Source organism: Ranitomeya variabilis, chromosome 7 (genome assembly GCF_051348905.1).
Source record: "Ranitomeya variabilis isolate aRanVar5 chromosome 7, aRanVar5.hap1, whole genome shotgun sequence".
In the NCBI taxonomy this organism is placed as follows: Eukaryota; Metazoa; Chordata; class Amphibia; order Anura; family Dendrobatidae; genus Ranitomeya; species Ranitomeya variabilis.
In genome coordinates, this window is record NC_135238.1 from 102,130,481 (window position 1) to 102,143,770 (window position 13,290).

At 48.4% G+C, this 13,290-nt stretch overlaps 1 protein-coding gene across 1 annotated transcript in view; it reads left to right on the top strand.

Annotated features, from left to right (window-relative positions):
• PGAP1 (post-GPI attachment to proteins inositol deacylase 1) overlaps positions 1-13,290 on the top strand; it is a 1,745,445-nt gene that overhangs the window by 722,841 nt on the left and 1,009,314 nt on the right. The window contains exon 12 of the mRNA XM_077275621.1: positions 11,677-11,728. Within this exon, the coding sequence (XP_077131736.1) occupies positions 11,677-11,728 (52 nt within the window). The remainder of the gene's footprint in view (positions 1-11,676; positions 11,729-13,290) is intronic.

Here is a 13,290-nt window from a genome sequence, read left to right on the forward strand (position 1 = left end):
GAATAACTATAAAGTGATTAGCGAAGTGGTCATTAGATGGCAGTGCAGTGCCTACCATCAGGAAGGAATAATCAAATCCTACGGGAATATCACTCTAAGTTTAGCAATAGTGTATATAAACTTTTTTTTCATATATTGTCATCTGAGTTATGTTCTGGGTCACCCCCTGGTTCTATTTTGGAGGTCCTATTTTACCATCATCCTGTCTTTTAAGATTTGTAATTTTAAAATAATATGTCAATAAAGATATTTTTATTTCCATTCACTTATGTGTCACTTCATACCTGATTAGGTAACCTATGTCAGCAAGTTCCTTAAAGGGTCTACTTTCCAAAATGGTGTCCCTGTGGGGGGTTTCAATGTTTAGGCACATTATTGGCTCTCCAAACACAACATGGCGTCCCATCTAAGTTCCAGTCAATTTTGCATTGAAAAGTCAAATGGCGCTCCTTCCCTTCCGAGCTCTGCCATGCGCCCAAACAGTGGTTTACCCCCACATATGGGGTATCAGCGTTCTCAGGACAAATTGCACAATAACTTTTGGGGTCCATTTTCTCCTGTTACCCTTGGTAAAATAAAACAAATTGGAGCTGAAGTAAAGTTTTTGTGAAAAAAAATTAAATCTTCATTTTTAAAAAAAAAAACATTCCAAAAATTCCTGTGAAGCACCAGAAGGGTTAATAAACTTATTGAATGTGGTTTTGAGCACCTTGAGGGGTGCAGTATTTAGAATGGTGTCACACTTGGGTATTTTCTATCATATAGACCCCTCAAAATGACTTCAAATGTGGTTGAAATGGTGTTGTAAAAATGAGAAATTGCTGGTCAACTTTTAACCCTTATAACTCACTAACAAAAACAAAATTTGGTTCCAAAATTGTGCTGATGTCAAGTAGACATGTGGGAAATGTTACTTATTATGTATTTTGTGTGACATATCTCTGTGATTTAAGGGCATAAAAATTCAAAGTTGGAAAATTGCTAAATTTTTGCCAAATTTCCTTTTTTTCTCACAAATGCAGGTAATATCAAAGAAACTTTACAACTATCATGAAGTACAATATGTTGCGAGAAAACAATGTCCGAATCACCGAGATCCATTGAAGCGTTCCAGAGTTATAACCTCATAAAAGGACAGTGGTCAGAATTGTAAAAATTGGCCCGGTCATTAACGTGCAACCCACCCTCGGGGCTTAAGGGGTTAAAATGTGATTTTTTTGTTTTTATTTAAAAACTACAAATCGGATCGACTCCAAAAATACATAGCACACATGTCCCCACCGAGGGCTTCAAAACATCGCCTTAACGGGGTCTCTGCGCCGAGTGGTTCGGGCCGCATTAATTGCGGAAAATGCGGAGAAGTAGAATAACTAGATGGGTATTTCCTGAATGAACTACAGATAGTGCTTTGGAATGGTGCCCGTGTTGCCCCTGCAAGACTTTCACACTTGGGTGCCTCTCAGGTGCTGGTTTGGTAGTTGTAGCCCCTCAGGGTTGAGGCCACTCTGGGTCCGATTTGGTGGGCGGGGTCACTCTGGGACCAATTTGGTGGGCGGAGCCACTCTGGGTCCGATTTGGTAGGCGGGGCACCTCAGGGACCGATTTGGTCGGCGGGGTCACTCGGGGTCCGATTTGGTGGATGGGGTCACTCAGGGTCCGATTTGGTGGATGGGGTCACTCAGGTTCCAATTTGGTGGGCAGGGTCACTCTGGGTCCGATTTGGTGGGCAGGGTCACTTTGGGTCCGATTTAATGGGCGGGGTCACTCTGGGACCGATTTGGTGGGAGAGGTCACTCTGGGTCCGATTTGGTGGGCCGGGTCACTCTGGGTCCGATTTGGTGGGCGGGGTCACTCTGGGGCCGATTTGGTGGGCGGGCCACCTCAGGGGCCGATTTGGTGGGCGGGGACCCTCAGGGGCCGATTTGGTGGGCAGGGTCCCTCAGGGGCCGATTTGGTGGGTGGGGCCCCTCGGGTCAATTTGGTGGGCGGGGCCACTCTGGGTCCGATTTGGTGGGCGGGGCCCTCAGGGGATGATTTGGTGGGCGGGGCCCCTCAGGGTCCGATTTGGTGGGCGGGGCCCCTCAGGGTCCGATTTGGTGGGCGGGGCCCCTCAGGGTCCGATTTGGTGGGCGGGGCCCCTCAGGGTCCGATTTGGTGGGCGGGTCACTTGAAGAGCTGATATTATCTGCCAAAACTGTGTCTTGGTGTAGTCATGTACAGTTCGTAGGCGTTGGCATAGTAACTGGGTCTGACTGCACATATCAATGAGCTAATCAGCCAGGTGGCAGTTGGCAGTTATTTTGAAATTGCCTCAGAAATCAGGCCATTATACCCTATGAGGAAATTTCCCTATTGAAATGCATTGAACAATGCTTTCCAATGGGGGGACAACAATTTTCAAACGCAAATTGTGCCAAAACTACAAATCCGATCGACACAAAAAATTCTTAGCACACCTCTCGTGGACGCTGGCTTCAAAATGACACCTCACTGGAGTCTGTGTGTTTAGCGGTTCGGGCCGCATTAATTGCGGAAACAAGCCTAATAATAATAATAATAATAATAAGAAGAAGAAGTTATCCACGATCGGATTACAATATAGTGCTTTGTTCCAAAGCACTATAACTAGATGGGCATTTCCTGAAGGAAATACATGGTGCTTGAACAGCACTGCCAGCTTTACAGCAGTGTATCAGGTGTCGGCTGTAAGAAAGTAAATATAGACTAGATGGGTATTTCCTGAAGGAACTACATATAGTGCTTTGGAATGGTGCCCGGGCTGCCCCTGCAAGACTTTCACACTTGGGTGCCCCTCAGGCGCTGGTTTGGTAGTTGTAGCCCCTCAGGGTTGAGGCCACTCTGGGTCCGATTTGGTGGGCGGGGCACCTCAGGGACCAATTTGGTGGGCGGGGCACCTCAGGGACCGATTTGGTGGGCGGGGCACCTCAGGGACCGACTTGGTGGATGGGGTCACTCGGGGTCCGATTTGGTGGGCGGGGTCACTCTGGGTCCAATTTGGTGGGCGGGGTCACTCTGGGACCGAATTGGTGGGCGGGGTCACTCTGGGACCGATTTGGTGGGCGGGGTCACTCTGGGTCCAATTTGGTGGACGGGGCACCTCAGGGACCAATTAGGTGGGCGGGGTCACTCTGTCCGATTTAGTGGGCGGAGCCACTTGGGGTCCGATTTGGTGGGCGGGGTCACTCTGGGTCCGATTTGGTGGGCAGGGTTACTCTGGGTCCGATTTGGTGGGCGGGGTCACTCTGGGTCCGATTTGGTGGGCGGGGTCACTCTGGGACCGATTTGATGGGCGGGGCACCTCTGGGTCCGATTTGGTGGGCAGGGCACCTCTGGGTCCGATTTGGTGGGCGGGGCACCTCTGGGTCTGATTTGGTGGGCGGGGCACCTCTGGGTCCGATTTGGTGGGCGGGGTCACTCCGGGTCCGATTTGGTGGCCCGGGTCACTCTGGGTCCGATTTGGTGGGCCGGGTCACTCTGGGTCCGATTTGGTGGGCCGGGTCACTCTGGGTTCCGATTTGGTGGGCCGGGTCACTCTGGGTCCGATTTGGTGGGCCGGGTCACTCTGGGTTCCGATTTGGTGGGCCGGGTCACTCTGGGTCCGATTTGGTGGGCCGGGTCACTCTGGGTCCGATTTGGTGGGCCGGGTCACTCTGGGTCCGATTTGGTGGGCCGGGTCACTCTGGGTCCGATTTGGTGGGCCGGGTCACTCTGGGTCCGATTTGGCGGGCGGCGCCACTCTGGGTCCGATTTGGCGGGCGGCGCCACTCTGGGTCCGATTTGGCGGGCGGCGCCACTCTGGGTCCGATTTGGCGGGCGGCGCCACCCTGGGTCCGATTTGGTGGGCGCCGCCACCCTGGGTCCGATTTGGTGGGCGCCGCCACCCTGGGTCCGATTTGGCGGGCGCCGCCACCCTGGGTCCGACTTGGCGGGCAGCGCCACCCTGGGTCCGATTTGGCGGGCTGTGCACCTCGGGATCCGATTTGGTGGGCAGATCACTTTAAGAGTTGATATTATCTGGCAAAACTGTGTCTTGGTACAGTTCGCAGGCGTTGGCATAGTAACTGAGTCTGACTGCGCATATCAATGAGCTAATCAGCCAGGTGGCAGTTATTTTTAGAAATTGCCTCAGAAATCAGGCCCATTATAAACGTTTGGGAAAATTTCCCTATTGAAATACATTGAAACACTTTTTTCAAACGCAAATTGCGCCAAAATTACAAATCCGATCGACACGAAAAATACTTAGCACACCTCTTGTGGACGCTGGCTTCGAAATGACACCTCACTGGAGTCTGTGAGTGAAGCGGTTCGGGCCGCATTAACTGCGGACTGAAAAATAATAAGAAGTTAACCACAATGGAATAACAGTATAGTGCTTTGTTCCAAAGCACTATAATAAGAACTAAATGGGCATTTCCTGAAGGAAATACATGGTGCTTGAACAGCGCTGCCAGCTTTACAGCAGCACTTTTCACACACGGGACCAGGGGGGGCACTTACTTTTCCACACCCGGGATCGGGGCACATTTACTTTGCACACGGGGCCGGGGGCGCACTTACTTTTGCACACGGGGCCGGGGGCGCACTTACTTTTGCACACCGGGCCGGGGGCGCACTTACTTTTGCACATGGGGCCGGGGGCACACTTACTTTTGCACACGGGGCCGGGGGCGCACTTACTTTTGCACACGGGGCCGGGGGCACACTTACTTTTGCACACGGGGCCGGGGACACACTTACTTTTGCACACGGGGCCGGGGGCACACTTACTTTTGCACCCGGGGCCGGGGGCGCACTTACTTTTGCACACGGGGCCGGGGGCACACTTACTTTTGCACACGGGGCCGGGGGCGCACTTACTTTTGCACACGTGGCCGGGGGTGCACTTACTTTTGCACACGGGGCCGGGGCGCACTTACTTTTGCACACGGGGCTGGGGGCGCACTTTTGCACACGGGGCCGGAGGCACACTTACTTTTGCACACGGGGCCAGGGGCACACTTACTTATGCACACGGGGCCGGGGGCACACTTACTTTTGCACACTGAGCCGGGGGCGCACCTACTTTTGCACACGGGGCCGGGGGCACACTTACTTTTCCACACGGGGCCGGGGGGCACTTACTTTTCACACACGGGGCCGGAGGGGCAATTACTTTTCACACAGGGACAAGAGGGTGTCATAGTCACTTTATTCTGATGTTTGACTTTGATAAATGATCATGTCCTAAAATGGACACCGTACATTTGCATAGCTGCCATCTTTGGAAGGTCAAGTTGGGGGTAATGGAAAGTTTGCCATTATTTCCTATGGGAATTTTTTTTTGTTTTAAATGTGATTTTTTTTAAAAACTACATATCGGATCGACTATAAAAGTCATAGCACACCTGTCCCCACCGAGGCTTTCGAAACGCCACCTGAACGGGGTCTCTGCGCCAAGCGGTTCGTTCCGCATTAATTGCGGAAAACGCGGAGAAGAATAATAATGAGAAACTAGATGGGTATTTCCTGAAGGAACTACAGATAGTGCTTTGGAATGGTGCACGGGTTGCCCCAGCAAGACTTTCACACAGCCCCTCAGGCGCTGGTTTGGTAGTTGTAGCCACTCTGGGTCCGATTTGGCGGGCGGCACCACTCTGGGTCCGATTTGGCGGGCGGCGCCACTCTGGGTCCGATTTGGCAGGCGGCGTCACTCCGGGTCCGATTTGGCGGGCGGCGCCACTCTGTGTCCGATTTGGTGGGCGGGGCCACTCTGTGTCCGATTTGGTGGGCGGGGCCCCTCAGGGGCCAATTTGGTGGGCGGGGCCCCTCTGTGTCCGATTTGGTAGGCGGGGTTCCTCAGGGACCGATTTGGTGGGCGGGGTCACTCTGGGTCCGATTTGGTGGGCGGGGTCACTCTGGGTCCGATTTGGTGGGTGGGGTCACTCTGGGTCCGATTTGGTGGGTGGGGCCCCTTAGGGGCCAATTTGGTGGGCGGGGTTACTCGGTCCGATTTGGTGAGCGGGGCACCTCCGTGGCCGATTTGGTGGGTGGGGCCACTGCGCTGTATACTGTGCGGCTCTGCGCTGTATACTGCGGGGCTCTGCGCTGTATACTGCGGGGCTCTGCGCTGTATACTGTGGGGCTCTGCGCTGTATACTGCGGGGCTCTGTGCTGTATACTGCGGGGCTCTGCTCTGTATACTGCGGGGCTCTGCGCTGTATACTGCGGGGCTCTGCGCTGTATACTGCGCAGCTCTGCGCTGTATACTGGGCGGCTCTGCGCTGTATACTGGGCGGCTCTGCGCTGTATACTGGGCGGCTCTGCGCTGTATACTGGGCGGCTCTGCGCTGTATACTGGGCGGCTCTGCGCTGTATACTGGGCGGCTCTGCGCTGTATACTGGGCAGCTCTGCGCTGTATACTGGGCGGCTCTGCGCTGTATACTGGGCGGCTCTGCGCTGCATACTGGGCGGCTCTGCGCTGCATACTGCGTGGCTCTGCGCTGCATACTGCGTGGCTCTGCGCTGCATACTGCGTGGCTCTGCGCTGCATACTGCGGGGCTCTGCGCTGCATACTGCGGGGCTCTGCGCTGCATACTGCACGGCTCTACGCTGCATACTGCGCGGCGCTGCGCTGTATACTACGTGGCTGTGCAATATACTACGTGACTGGGCAGTACACTGTGTTCCAAATTATTATGCAAATAATATTTCCTCATATTTTCTCTAAATTACCTATCTGAATTGCAGTCATTGTTATTTTCCAGTCATCTACTATTCTAGTATAATTGCAATGTTTTGGAACAAACTGCCTATGAAAACAGTATCTTTTTAAAAAAAATAAACACTCAAAATGCATGTTCCAAATTATTATGCACAGCAGTGTTTTCAACCTTTTTTATTCTATTTTGAACAAAAAAATGGTCAATTGTGAAGAAATAAGCATTATCAGCTTATTAAAAATGAAATCAAACAGTTTTCAAGTGAAAACTTTATTCTAGGTGATGTTACATTTGCACATAGGACCCCTTGTTCGAAAGAAGCTTCTGAACACTCTCGTCCATTGAATTTGTCAGTTTTTGGATGGTTTCTGCTTCAATTGTTTTGCATGTGGACAGAATCCCCTCCCAGAGCTGTTGCTTAGATGTGAACTGCCTCCCGCCATCATAGACACTCCTTTTGATGATGCTCCAGAGGTTCTCAAAGGGGTTGAGGTCAGGGGAAGATGGTGGCCACACCATAAGTTTGTCCTCTTTTATGCCCATAGCAGCCAGAGATGCAGTTGTGTTTTTTGCAGCATAAGACGGTGCATTATCATGCATGAAAATGATCTTGCTGCGGAAAGCATGGTTCTTCCTCTTGAACCACGGCAGGAAGTGTTTTTAGAAACTCCACATAGATTATGGAGTTCATCTTTACCCCTTCAGGGATCATAAAGGGGCCAACAATCTCTCTCCCCATGATTCCAGCCCAAAACATTACTCTACCTCCTCCTTGTTGGCGCCTTAGCTGTGTTTTTATGGGGTGTCCATCAACCAGCCAGCCTCCACTCCATCCATCTGGACCATCGAGCGTTGCACGGCACTCATCGGTGAACAAAACAGTTTGGAAGTCAGTCTTCATGTATTGTTTGGCCAACTGGAGCTGTTTCTGCTTGTGTGCAGTGGATAGAGGTGGTTGACAGGATGGCTTACGCACCTCTGAAGGACCCTGCATCTTGTTGTTCTGGGGACGTTGGAGGCACCAGCAGCTTCAAAAACTTGTCTGCTGCTATGACAAGGCATTTTTGCAGCTGCTCTTTTAACCTTACGCAATTGCCTGTTGGAAAGGGTCCTCAATTTTTCCTTATCAGCACGCACACGTGTGTGCTGGGAATCAGCTACATACTTCATGATTGTGCGATGATCACGATGAAGTGTCTTGGCAATGTTGATTGTAGTCATGCCTTGACCTAAATACTCCACAATGTGTTGCTTCTCAGCAGCCGACACATCTTTTTTCTTTCCCATTTTTGGCCAAAAATGCAGACTGCTTAATAATGTGGAACAGCCTTCTTAAGTAGTCTTGCCTTTATTTGGACACACCTGCCAAACTAATTTGCACAGGTATCTGCAATTGCTTTGAGTGATATAAAGAGCCCTGACACACATCACCATCAATGAGTTTAAATGACAAACAAAAAAATTCTAACCTTATCACTCCTAAACTCTTTCTGCATAATAATTTGGAACACAGTGTATAACTATGTGGCTCTGCGCTGTATGCTGCGCGGCTCTTCGCTGTATACTGCGGGGCTCTGCGCTGTATAATGCGCGGCTCTGCGCTGTATACTGCGCCACTCTGCGTTGTATACTGCGCGGCTCTGCGCTGTATACTGCGCGGCTCTGCGCTGTATACTGCGAGGCTCTGCGCTGTATACTGCGCGGCTCTGCGCTGTATACTGCGTGGCGCTGCTCTATACTACGTGGCTGTGCAATATACTACGTGACTGGGCAGTATAACTACGCGGCTCTGCGCTGTATATTGCGGGGCTCTGCGCTGTATGCTGCACGGGTCTGCCCTGTGTGCTGCGCGGCTCTGCGCTGTATGCTGCACGGCTCTGCACTTTATACTGCGCGGCTCTGCCCTGTATGCTGCACGGCTCTGCCCTGTATGCTGCACGGGTCTGCCCTGTGTGCTGCACGGCTCTGCGCTGTGTGCTGCACGGCTCTGCGCTGTGTGCTGCGCGGCTCTGCGCTGTGTGCTGCGCGGCTCTGCGCTGTGTGCTGTGCGGCTCTGCGCTGTGTCCTGCGCGGCTCTGCGCTGTGTACTGCGCGGCTCTGCGCTGTGTACTGTGCGGCTCTGCGCTGTATACTGCGCGGCTCTGCGCTGTATACTATGTGGCTGTGCAATATACTACGTGGACATGCATATTCTAGAATACCCGATGAGTTAGAATCGGGCCACCATCTAGTAATAACAATAAGACTACAGATAGTGCTTTCGAATTGTGCTGTGCTGTCACTTTAAGAGCTGATATTATCTGACAAAATCTGTGTGCTGGTGGTTCGTAGGCGTTGGCATAGTAACTGTGTCTGACTGCGCATATCAATGAGCTAATCAGCCAGCTGGCAGTTGGCAGTTATTTTTAGAAATTGCCTCAGAAACCAGCCCATTATAAACGTATGGGAAAATTTCCCTATATAAATGCATTGAAACAATGCTTTCCAATGAGGGGAAAACAATTTTCAAATGCAAATTGCGCCAAAACTACAAATCCGATCGACATGAAAAAAAACTTAGCACACCTCTCGTGGACGCTGGCTTCGAAATGACACCTCACTGGAGTCTGTGCGTTTTACGGTTTGGGCCGCATTAATTGCGGAATAAAGCCTAATAATAAGAACTAGATGGGTATTTCCTGAAGGAACTACAAATAGTGCTTTGGAATGGTGCCCGGGCTGCCCCTGCAAGACTTTCACACTTGGGTGCCCCTCAGGCGCTGGTTTGGTAGTTGTAGCCCCTCAGGGTTGAGGCCACTCTGGGTCCAATTTGGTGGGCCGGGTCACTCTGGGTCCGATTTGGTGGGCCGGGTCACTCTGGGTCCGATTTGGTGGCCCGGGTCACTCTGGGTCCGATTTGGTGGGCCGGGTCACTCTGGGTCCGATTTGGTGGCCCGGGTCACTCTGGGTCCGATTTGGTGGCCCGGGTCACTCTGGGTCCGATTTGGTGGCCCGGGTCACTCTGGGTCCGATTTGGTGGCCCGGGTCACTCTGGGTCCGATTTGGTGGCCCGGGTCACTCTGGGTCCGATTTGGTGGCCCGGGTCACTCTGGGTCCGATTTGGTGGGCCGGGTCACTCTGGGTCCGATTTGGTGGGCCGGGTCACTCTGGGTCCGATTTGGTGGGCCGGGTCACTCTGGGTCCGATTTGGTGGGCCGGGTCACTCTGGGTCCGATTTGGTGGGCCGGGTCACTCTGACTGACAGCAGGATAAGGGAATGGCTTATAACAGAGAATAGACTGACAGCAGGACAAGGGAATGGCTGATAACAGAGAGAATAGACTGACAGCAGGACAGGGGAATGGCTGATAACATAGAGAATAGACTGACAGCAGGACAGGGGAATGGCTGATATCAGAGAGAAATAGACTGACAGCAGGACAGGGGAATGGCTGATAACAGAGAAATAGACTGACAGCAGGATGGGGGAATGGCTGATAACAGAGAGAATAGACTGACAGCAGGACGGGGAATGGCTGATAACAGAGAGAATAGACTGACAGCAGGACAGGGGAATGGCTGATAACAGAGAGAAATAGACTGACAGCAGTACGGGGAATGGCTGATAACAGAGAGTAGCTGATATTATCTGACTGACAAAACCTGTTTCCTAGTGGGCTCGTAGGCGTTGGCATAGTAACTGGATCTGACTGCGCATATCAATGAGCTAATCAGCCAGGTGGCAGGTGACAGTTAGTTTTAGAAATTGCCTCAGAAACCAGGCCATTATACCCTATGTTGAAATTTCCCTATTGAAACACATTGAGACAATGCTTTCCAATGAGGAGAAAACAATTTTCAAATGCAAATTGCGCCAAAACTACAAATCCGATTGACACGAAAAATAGTTAGCACACCTCTCGTGGACGTTGGCTTCGAAATGACACCTCACTGGAGTCTGTGCGTTCAGCGGTTCGGGCCGCATTAATTGCGGAAAAAAGCGAATAAGAAAAAGTTTACCACGATGGAATAACAGTATAGTGCTTTGTTCCAAAGCACTATAATAAGAAGAAATTTACCACGATGGAATAACAGTATAGTGCTTTGTTCCAAAGCACTATAATAAGAAGAATAAGAAGTTATCCACGATGGAATAACTGTATAGTGCTTTGTTCCAAAGCACTATAATAAGAAGTTATCCACGATCGGATTACAATATAGTGCTTTGTTCCAAAGCACTATAATAAGAAGTTATCCACGATCGGATTACAATATAGTGCTTTGTTCCAAAGCACTATAAATATAAGAAATCGGATTACAATATGTTGCTTGAACCTAGAGGGTTCAAGCTCCATAATAAGAAGAATAAGAAGAAGTTTACCACGATCGGATTACAATATAGTGCTTTGTTCCAAAGCACTATAAATATGAATGTTGTGTATAGCGATGGCACATACAGCTCTGTGACACGAAACCCATCGTCTTTCCTGAGCGGTATGATGGCTAGACATTCCCATCTTGTTTGTGCTTGTGCAGATGAACGAGGCACCTTCCGATATCTTGAAATTGTACCCAAGGATGAGCTAGGCTTGTGCAAGTCCAAAATTATTTTCCTGATATCTTGGCTGATTTCTTTATACTTTCTCATGATGCTATGATATGGTACATTTGGCAAATAAACTTGGTATTGCACAAACTACTCAGGGAAAAAAAAAAACAAGCTGTGTGCATGAGATTTCTGAAATCTCATAAACTTTGGTACTGTTACACAGTTTAAAGTTTGCATAAAAAAGTATTCAAAAAAATGCAGAAAAACTCAACATTTGAACATGGCCAAGGGGGTTAAGGGAATAGGGAAAAATAATGTCGCAAAGTAGTCAAAGTATTTCTTGTTTCCAAATAAAGTATACATTTTTCTGCTTACTAAAAATATTTTTTTAGTATGGTCTTATATTTTGTGCTATTTATTTTAGTGTTGAAATGGAAGATTTATCCTGGAGATCAGAGCTCCTGCCTTCTGCTAAGGTAAGACCAAAATTCTTGTAGTACAAAAATATAAAAAATGTGTGTGTACACATTGCATTTTTTCATGTTTTTTTCCTTGCAGTTTAATGACAAAAACGGAAAAATTATTAATACCATAAAATGATTTTTATTCCGGAAATATCATGCACAGTTGCTTATTTTCTCCTAGCAAATGTGCAGCATATTCAAATATGTAACAAGTCAATCTTGCAGCATTTTTACAGATTTCACCCATACTAATGAGTTTGGAGAAATCCACAGAAAAATGTGCCTCTTTTATGCAGTGTTTTTCCTGCCAAGACATCATGATTTGCAGTAGAGTTTTCTACTGAAAATCCTGAATGTGCACATAGCCTTAGTCATCGTCAGAATTGTTGTGGATGCAAATTATTCTAGTTTCACATGGCTGTAATACAGCTGCATTTTGTCATGTCCCCCACAAACCCTACAGGTTTACTTAACTCAAACATAGATTTAAGTGTTTGGCTTTTATCCTAAGTCATATTGCAAGACTCATTAAAGGGTTGATTGTGATTTGTAGGATCACTACTTCCAACAAGTGGCAATATAGAGTTCGTCATCTTTCACTCTGAAGAGGCAATTTGCATATAAAATGTCCCAGAGAGCATTGCACGACAAATAAGCCTCCTTACCTTGACAAGTCAGAACTAGTATGTCACTCTCCTCAAGGAGAAACCTTATCCCTTAGACCCCTGAGCTATAAGCATAAGTTATCTTTTTTTTTTTATAGTGATAGAACAATTTTAATCCCTTGAAGATAGTCAGATTTGTCAATAACCCCTTTTTCAATAAGCAATGCAATAGTACAAATCTGTCAGTAGTTCAGATATTATCACAATACTAACAATCTGCTCAAATTATCAGCAACTAGTCCATAGTATTTATATACAGCTGGGATCCTACTGCAACTGCTTATAAATGCTCTATCCTCCCCCTTCCACAAAACTGGATTGTTGTAACAGCTAAGTTCCCTAACGGTGGCATCAAGAAACCATTTCAGTGTATTATGTGATGATCGAAAAAGGTTTAAAAAATTAAAAAGTAGAAAGTATATAAAAAATAAATCCTTTGTTTTGCATAAATATGCTTCATCATGTCAAAAAAATTGTCACCTCTTCTTTATGCATCTAAATTATTAAATCATCACGTTACTTAACCCAATGCCGCTAATGCCGTAAATAATCTACATTTTTTTTTTTACCAACTCCCATAGAAAAAAATGAAAAAAAAAAAACCGCAATGAAAATTGAGTACTTGGCACAGTGGCGCAGGGGTTAGCACTGTTGCTTTGCAGTGCTGGGTTCTAATACCACCAAGGAAAACATCTGCAAAAAATTTGTATCCTCTACCCATTTCCTCCCGGTTCTTCGATTTCCAACAGCACTCAAGACATACTGATAGGGAATTTAGCATGTGAGCCCCCAATTGAGACAGTGATGATAATGTGTCTGTAAGCACTGTGGAATTAATGGCGCTGTATAACTGACTGCAATAAATAAAAACTCATCCTACACAGTTAAAAAAAAAAAAAAATATATATA